General features: G+C 40.4%; 1 protein-coding gene across 2 annotated transcripts; it reads right to left on the reverse strand.

The window, feature by feature from the left end:
- Positions 1–1078: 1078 nt before the first annotated feature.
- Positions 1079–8962, reverse strand: bfsp1 (beaded filament structural protein 1). Of its 2 annotated transcripts, none has more exons than XM_089012565.1 (8): positions 8078–8962; positions 6737–6797; positions 6014–6109; positions 5380–5472; positions 4862–4975; positions 3671–3891; positions 3259–3344; positions 1079–3149 (listed from the first exon to the last, which is right to left on the reverse strand). In XM_089012565.1, exons 1-8 carry the CDS (start codon positions 8470–8472, stop codon positions 2113–2115), a joined length of 2103 nt encoding a protein of 700 aa, XP_088868691.1. In that variant the 5' UTR covers positions 8473–8962; the 3' UTR covers positions 1079–2112. The 2 variants fall into 2 exon arrangements, with proteins under 2 accessions (XP_088868691.1, XP_088868690.1); XM_089012564.1 differs by having other exon boundaries at positions 1081–3149; positions 3253–3344; positions 8078–8959.

Consider the following 8962-nt stretch of genomic DNA (forward strand, 5'->3'; position numbering starts at 1 on the left):
CCCACATGCAGGCAGATTGAACACTCCAAATTGTCCCTAGGTATGTGTGTGTAAATGTGTATATGTGCGTGTGTGCGTGCGTGTGTGTGTGTGTGTGAGAGAGAGAGAGAGAGAGAGAGAGAGAGAGAGACTGTTGTACGTATTTGTGTGCTCTGCGATTGCCTGGCAACCATTTCAGGGTGTCCCCGGCCTAGTGCCTGAAAACGGCTGGGATAGGCTCCAGCACCTCCCGCGACCCTAATGAGGAATAAGCGGTACGGAAAATGGATGGATGGATGAATTCATGCTATTTAAAAACAATGCATATTTATTTGTTTAACATTCTTAGTTGAGCTTCACTTACCAATTTAAAGTTAATCACTGCAAACTTGACCTTGTTTAATGATGAATGACACGTGTGCCAATGAACATGTAATGCAGACGAAGCAACATTGAGCCAGGTACCACCATAAACAATAATGTCAAAGCCAGCTTGCCATTGGTGATATATTGTTGACTTTGAGTATTCATAAAGCTTATGTCACAATATTCAAATCGGTTTGAATGTTTTGGAATGTACACTCAATAGGCTGCAGCATGCCTGTAACCCTCATGGGGGTAAGAGGCTCAAGTCATGGATGGCAAGGACTGAATGTACAATCAGATAAACAGAAAAAAATGGGATAAACCAACCTGAGAAGAAAAATAGCTAACTTTGCCTTTCTTCTGAATTCCCTGATTTTCTCTTTCCCGATTCTATGTGCAGTTGTTGAAAACAAGGAATGGACAAGGCTCATCTGTTTTGATCACTTTGTCACATGCTGAGCATGTCAGCAACGTGACGTTAATTTCAATTGACAAAAAATACAGGACAAAATGAAAGCCTCCTCGGATGTTTAAAAAAATGGGTGGAATATTCCATTTCATTCATTTTCCATTACAATGCCGTATTTACACTAGTAGGGGCACATAATACAATATCTTTCTTGACTTCTGCTTGGAAAAAAATAAAGACATTAAAATCAAACTATAGACAGTGGTTTGAGGGCAGGCATTTAGAAGCTATTTTAGTCAGAAAAAAAATCAAGCTTCTGCCAAATCCTTGAACCCCTATTTTTCATTCTCGGGCATCCATGCAGTATCAGATGGAGAGGACACTCTGCTCCTGCTCTGTTGCATCTCAAAAAGCACAAGAGGAGACAAACGTTGCTACTCAGCAAGAACTGGCCAGGCGACGTGCTGCACTCTATGCTCGGAGTAGGCGTCATTACATTTGCGGTTTATTTTTAGGATCATATCACCAGCACTCTAGGTTATATATGACACAGGAATAACTCATTTGATAGATTATGTAATTAAGTTTGGAATCGGCAGGTACTAAAATGTTACAACAAAGTTGAAAATGAACAGATAATGGACTCTTGAAACTGGCAAACATTGTCTTTGACCTTGACTTCAGAGCGGTTTACCAAAACAGGAAACATGCTCATTCAGTGGTTCCCAATCCCCTGCGGACCGCCACTGGTCCATCAATCATCGCGTACCAGGTTGCACTGAAATAATAAATGACTTACATTACTTGTTTTCTTTGTTTCGGGAATCTGAAAGATATTTTATTTTGAAAAAAGACGGACAACTACTCACATTCACCCAAGTCAGATGACAACCATGACACAGTCGGTTCCTTTTCATATAGAATAACATGTTGGCTAAATGTGCATTGCTACACCAGTCCTACATTTGGGTTCATAAAAAGTTGTCTTTAAGACAAGAGGACATACGTGATGTTTGAGTCGTCTTTATTGAAAATATCAAAGCAAATTGTTACACAGCAAAATGGTGCTGAGGGCAGGCGGTGGCATCCAATTGTACAAATGTGCTGAAGTGGGGAATATTGTTGGGAGACAGAAGGGTAGCACAACTTCTTCATTAAATATTTCTTCTCATCTATTTTATTTTATTTTTTTAATTTTAAAAGTGGCACAAAGCTGTATTTTTTGCTTTCTTCATTTTTGTATCCCAAGTTTTCAGATAATAAAGGACTAAGGCAAGAGGGGGGGCTGTCTGCTCGCAACATTGGATACACAACCCAAGGTTGATGTAGAAGGAGGAGCCTGGAATATGAGATCAGGATTATTTGGATGGTTTCTTCTTACTTGATTTCTCAATCGTGGTTTCCACCACCATGGAAGTCTCCTCGTAACCTTTAAGCTTGCGCCCGTTGGAGAATTTCTCCACTGACTCTAGCACCACCTTCTCGTAGCTCATGGCGTCTGGAGTAAAACTACTAGAGCTTGAGCTGGTGCTGCCGCTACTGCTGCTGCTGGTGCTGCCGCTACTGCTGTTGCTACTGCTGGTGCTGCTGCTGCTGTTGTTGCTAGAACTGGAGCTGGTGCTGACAGCACGGGGCAGAGATTTGGGAGTTGGACTTGGTCCATTGTCATCTTTGCTCTTCTTTGAAGAGGCTGGATCCACTGATGGAGTTGGATCTTTGGGGCCAGAAAAGGGCTCTGGACTTGGATCTTTGGGTCTAGGCTCAGGCTCTTCTTTCTTAACCTTGTCTTTATTTCCATCTTCTTTTTCCTTTCCTCTATTATTGTCGTCCTTTCCTCCTGCGACATTAGATGGAGGGGTGGGAATTCCAGGTTTGGGGCCTCGTATGGGCTGAGGTGGTTGAGGAGATGGTACGTTACATCCAAGAGGCTGATCTTTGATTGTGACTATGATATGTCCTGGGGATGGTGTGGTAGTGCAGAAAGAAGGATCTGGATAGCTTCCTTCGCCAGTGACGAGGACGTAACGACCCTTTGTGTAGAAGTCAGCGATGGGCTCTGGCTTCTTGTACTTCCTCATCCGATCCCTGACGATGTTACAGAGTGTGTCAAATGCCTTGCTTATCTGGGCTCCGTCGGGGACGTCCTGCGGAGACACTCCGGAACACATGGGCCTCTCCTCAGTCCTCCTCACGTTGTTATCCTGAATTTCTACCAACGACGTCTGCTTCACTTTGTCGTCTGGAGCCACTCTGCCGGCGGCGCTTGCTTTTCGATCGTCCTGACTGTTATCAATTACATCTCTAGGCGTGAGCTCCTTCTTCTTTTGGACTTTCTTCGCCAAAATCTTCTGGCGAGGTTTTATGTTGGTGATATCATGGATGGCAAGAGTGATATCTGGAGATGAAAGGGAAGATGGAAACGTTTTTGTTTAGCTGTGTTTACACCTTCATCGGGCCATTGTCTCTGCAGCGTTGTGGCTTAGCTGTAAGTGACTTACCTTTACCTTTGTTTGAGGCAGGGGGAGCATGGTTGTAGTGGTATGTGGTCGAAAACAGGGTGAGTGGTGTGCCAACTATTGCTGAATTCAACCTGTGATGAAATGCAGAGGTTAAATTTCGAATGTTGTTATTGAAGCATCGGACATACACTTCACGAGTTAAATCGGTTTCAAGCCTGATACAGAGAATCCAGGTCAAATCTGCAGTGGACAAGTTTGTAGTTGGTGGTTTGTGCTTCTCTCACTTGTTGTGGAACTCATGTTGATTTGTATACTTTAACAACAGAAGTACAATTTATACTGTCTTAATGGCATTTTTCTATCTTCTTTGGATTGTGCGTTAAAGCTCCCAAAAGATGAGAATGCCTCCCCCCAGGCTTCATGATAACGAAACATCAGTGAGCCGGTGTCGTCTCACCGGTTGTCCTCATTTTCGATGATCCTCTTGTATCTATCCAGCTCATTCTCCAGAGATGTCTGGTACATGGCCAAGTGGCGGCACTCGCTGGTGAACCTCTCCAGGGCCCTTTCGGCTTCCTCGATCTCCTTGCGCAGCGATTCGATTTGTTCGTTGTACAACTGGATCTCGTCGTCGAAACTCTCCTGGGTGCTCCTGATGGCTTGCTCCAACATTGCCGCCTGTGAGAGACACAGACGCCTTTTTAATCAAGATGCTCTGATGAAATGATTTTCCAGAATTACAAATGCCCTTGAGGAGATTGTACAGTGCTTCTTGCATGTTGTCAATATTGCACCCCAGCATTTTGTTGCTTATTATTTCACTATTAGGAATTTGAGCACATAATTAAATTCAAGCATGACAAAGGTAGAGGCCGCATACATTTTAAATAAATATGAGAACAAATCAAATACCTGTACACATGTTGCTGTATCTCATTTGGCTTCTACAGTATCCTAACGAATGACAGAATAATTGTGCCATAAAAACACGACTGGCAGTTTCTATTTCCCTAATATCAGGACTCCACTGATCATTATATTAAATGCCTTGTGAGCTAGTTTGAGCCACAATTGCTCTATTATAATGGACGAGAGGTGACATCTAGTGGGTTCTCGATGTCAATGGGAAAAAATTGTGGGTTGCTGCGTTGGAAAGTTCTGATTAGAAATGATTGCAATCCAGCACTTGTCATTAGTTTTTCCGTAACTGCATATGTAATTGGTGGAAAATACAAATATTTTTTGGGCACTTTTTAACATAAAATGATTGAATGCTCAATGGCTTCATTTAGATGGGAATTTTGAATCAACATTTTCAATTGTGAAAGTCACGATTATTTATCATTAATAAACAATTTTAATTGATACAGCATGCAGTTTTACATAAATACTCTTATATTTATCCATTTCAATTAGGAACTTTAAAAATACAGAACATTAAATTTAATGTTGAAAGATGAATTTTCAAGAATAAGCAAAGCTGAAACGTTAAGTCATATTTTCAAATAGCTCATGCAATTCGAACTGAAATCGTGATACCAAACGTGATTGTCTGAAATTCTAAAACATACATGGGGACGATGTATATTATGCTGGGGCAAACTGGGTGGAAAAACTGTAGTTGCTATGGTGATCATGTTCCACCCACCTCTGCCTGAAGCCGTTGTTTTTGGGCCTGCAGCTGGCAGAGGGCGCTCTTGTACTCCTCAAGCTGATTTTGCAGTGTCGGCAACCTACTCTGCAGCAGAAGCTTCTCCTGCTCCTTCACAACGAGAAAACAACCAATCTTCATCAAATATGTTACATTGTTGTTGCCTGGATGCATTTACTTGTTCTGCTGTTGCTGAGACTTTTGACTTGTTCCGTCAATTTACTTTAAAATGTTTTTGTAACGAATTAGAAGTTCGATAATAATGATCATAACCAAGATGTTTTAAAAGTCACAGGAATGACATGCTCACGTTTCGGCTAAATAGCCAACAACCGTCTAGTAGTGATTTAGAGAGAAAAAGGTGGTTACTTACAGTTCTTTTTTCCATTGCTTGTATACATTGCAAATGTTCTCATTGTGGGACTATTAAAGGCTTTCTTATTCTTGTTCTTTTTCTTATTCTTATTTTTATATATACACACACATACACACACAGATTTTTTGAGTGAACTGACCTCGGAGATGCCTACTGATACAGTAGGAGCAAGCGGAAGCGTTTGGTTGATTTGCTGCAAAATGTGCACAAAGGTCTGGATCTCTGCAAGGTTCTGTTAAGATCACGCCACACAGAGACAAATGAGTTCATTTTTCTTTGTTTGTCTAAAAGCCTATTGTGTATGTTCCAATCATATAGTAATATAAGATGGTTTTACATCCTTTACCAGACATTATAAGCTCATAGCCCAACACTTCAATATATTGTAATGATGAGATTCAAGATTATGTCACCTTCAAATGTACCAGTGGTATAAACATGGTATAAACAGAGAAAATGGCCCATAAAAATGCGTCCTGCATAATGTTAACAATTTAAACAGTTCTGATGAATGAAAATGAGATTTGGATGGACGTTTCTTTTTTTGTTCAGGGTTTTTTCCCCCACAAATATTACCCTAGCATTTTACATCACACTTCCCTGATGTGTTATAAATCATCATGAAGGAAAGAACCCGAAATCCATACTTATGGTTCAGGAAGGGCAAAACATGCAGATTTCTTCAGCCAATTGGGAAGGAATCTCAATATCTGAGGACTCTACCACATAACTATGTGACTTCACATTGCAGATGCTTGTACTGTATCACTGACCTTTCTGTGTCTCTCTCTGGTCGAGTTGATGTCATCTTGCAGGAACTGGGACTGGATCTGATACTCCAAATTTTTCAGCAAGGCACTGTCTGCCTCCTACGGGGAAGTTAATGGAATAAGCACAGCAGAAGAAGAGAACATCATCAAGAGGGAAAGCCATGGGTGAAGAGAATCGCCACAGCATGGGGCAACATGGCTGAGTGTATATTTTTAATGGTGAGACCTTGTGAGGATCTTGAGGGCCATTGAAATCAATCAGAAAAAAACAGACTTATTTAAGACAACATTTTATGACTAAATATAAAATGTAATTGTAAAATGTATTTAAATTTTTTAGATTTAATGAAATCATTTCAAATATCAGAGTCTTGCAAATCTTGTTTTCAGATAGAATATGAATCCTTCTTAATGATACAGTTAATCATATTAACATTTTATTTCAAACATTTGCACATCTGAATTTTCTTTTTTCTTTCTGTTTCTTTTTTACATATGATGGTTATCTTTCTTTCTCCTTTCTCCAGTTTAATTCAATATCCATGTTTATAACTGAACAATTACAATTACCTATAATTATTTATTCAGTTTATAATTTCTATTTTTTTATGCTATTATTACTAATTCATAATTTTTATTCTATGTGATATATTCATGAACAATTATTACGATGTGTGCATGTCAGTAATTGGTCATATAGAGATTTGATTCCAATCAGCTCAGTACCTTGTTTAGCTGTTCCAGTGTGTTCCGTAGTTGTTCTTGATAATCACATTCATTTCGGTATCTGGAAAGAAAACACATACACACAAACAAAATGATAAAATATGACAATTGTAAAAATAATAAGCATAATCAGTGATGATTAAACATATTTTGTTTGACAAAAAATACTCATTTAGGCGCTAAATGTGTATCTTTTCTTGAAAACAATAGGTTATTATAACAATATATTATTTATTTATTTATTTATTTATTTATTTAGTGTGCAGAAAATTGCCCAGTGTTATATATTTTTACAGTATAAAACACATTTTTGTTGAAAGAAAGCCCAAAATGCCAATTTGGGGCTCGTTCATGAATATTTGATAAATTAATGATTTGGAGCAAAAACAAAAAGAGGAATGTTGTTCATTCACAACATTGTCTCAAATGTTGAGGATGACTAAATTCAATGAAGGCTATCTCTCGTCACCATCTGACTTGAGCGCTAAGTATTTCTCTCAACTCATCAAAGACTGTGGAACTACCATTTGTTCTGTGGAATCAGGCAGAGGTTTTTATGCTTTTATGGCGTTTTTTTTAACACGGCAAATGTCACGATTCCAGTGTGTTCCTCATGCATTATTTTTCTTGTCACGTGGCATTTACTTTCACAAAGGTAACTACTGTGTTTGTTTGTTACACACAGACAACCTCTTAAACAAATGACCCTGTCTTTATTTTTTTTAATCCTCTTTGGTCAATGGATCTCAAAACAATACCGTCATTTTTCTCTTGTTAATTCTTTTCATACGCCCATCTTTTTGTTCCCGTTGCAGTACTCTGTAAACAGTCAGCCCTTTGCAATTTCTCTGAATGCTAATGCACTGGTGTTTAAAATAGCTATAGTTGCAAAATGATGAATGTCATATTTTTAGCGGAACCCCTTAAGTTAAAGTCGGACCTGTCGAACTTAAATCACTCGTTTTATTTGAAATCAATTGCGGTATTTTGTGGAGACAAAAATCTTCAACTAACTATTCAGAGACACACCATGTTTCAGAATTTGACACCAGCTGATGGGTGGATTTGCATTTTAGACATCGCTGTGCTCCAGTTCAGTGGCATGTGTGAAAGTGCAGTGCATAATTTGATGCCGATCCAAATTTGGATTAATGGCCGTGGGCAAATAGGGTCTTCTTTCAACTGACTTAATATCGTTGTGGAAATGGAAACTCAATTGCCTCCTGTTAGACTTTTCGGTACAAACACCTTTTCCCTCGAGGCTTAGCATTTTCTACTATTTCCTTTCAACCCTAAGCACATTTCAGTTCTCCTTATCTGTAAAGGGGCGGGCTTTCTTACTTGCTGGTGAACTCATCCAGCATGCGGCTGGAGTCCCTCAGCTCTCTCTCCAGCTTTGCATGGTCAGAGGTGAGCTCTCGGATCCTCTGCTTGTTGACTTCGATCTGCTCCTTGAATGTCTCCACCAGGCCGCTGGCCTCTTCCATGCGCTGCAGAGTCTCCAGCTGCTTACGGAATACAGCATTACGCTGCTCCAGAACCCTAGCCCGATTGATGTAGCGGGCGAAGCGACTGTTGAGTTCCTGGAGGTTCTCCCAGCCCTGGATGGCCGAGATGCCCGCTGAGTCCGCTGGTTCTTCGTGGAAGACATCCGAGTGCTCGTACTCTTCCTTGCGCACCTCCTTGCGCAGGTAGCTTGTCTTGAACATGCTGGTAGCTTTCTCTCCCTTGGACATGTGGTGTCCCTCAAAGTGCTTGTGCTCTTCAGCTCTTTATTGTGTGAAAACTGGGGTGCTCACCCTTGGCTGTCTCATGCTAGACTAAACGCCACACAGTAGTGGCTGGCAACGAAATACATCCCGGGACCTCCCCTGTCACGGTGACCATGACTCGTGAGCCTGGGGCCTTCCAGAGTTGATTGTTGTCTTTGTGGCTGGGATTTGAAAAGCCACGTCGATGATGACAAAGCAGAACAGCATAAACACATACGCAATTATGCGGCACGCGAAAGCACTCGGTGGTTGCACACAATTGTTGTGCTTCTTCGTCAGCTGCTTTGTAGATCCATAAATGGTGAAGGAATTTGGATTTCAGCCCTATTAAAGGACAGAAGGGAAGTTTCATGCATGCCAGCTTGTTTGTATGCCAGTTTGTGCTACACAACCACAGTAAACGCTACAATGTGATGATGGAATGTTTTTTTTTCCAAAATAGTTCGGCATACGA

Source organism: Hippocampus bargibanti, linkage group LG13 (assembly GCF_051943395.1).
Source record: "Hippocampus bargibanti isolate YZ-2025 linkage group LG13, ASM5194339v1, whole genome shotgun sequence".
Classification (NCBI taxonomy): Eukaryota; Metazoa; Chordata; class Actinopteri; order Syngnathiformes; family Syngnathidae; genus Hippocampus; species Hippocampus bargibanti.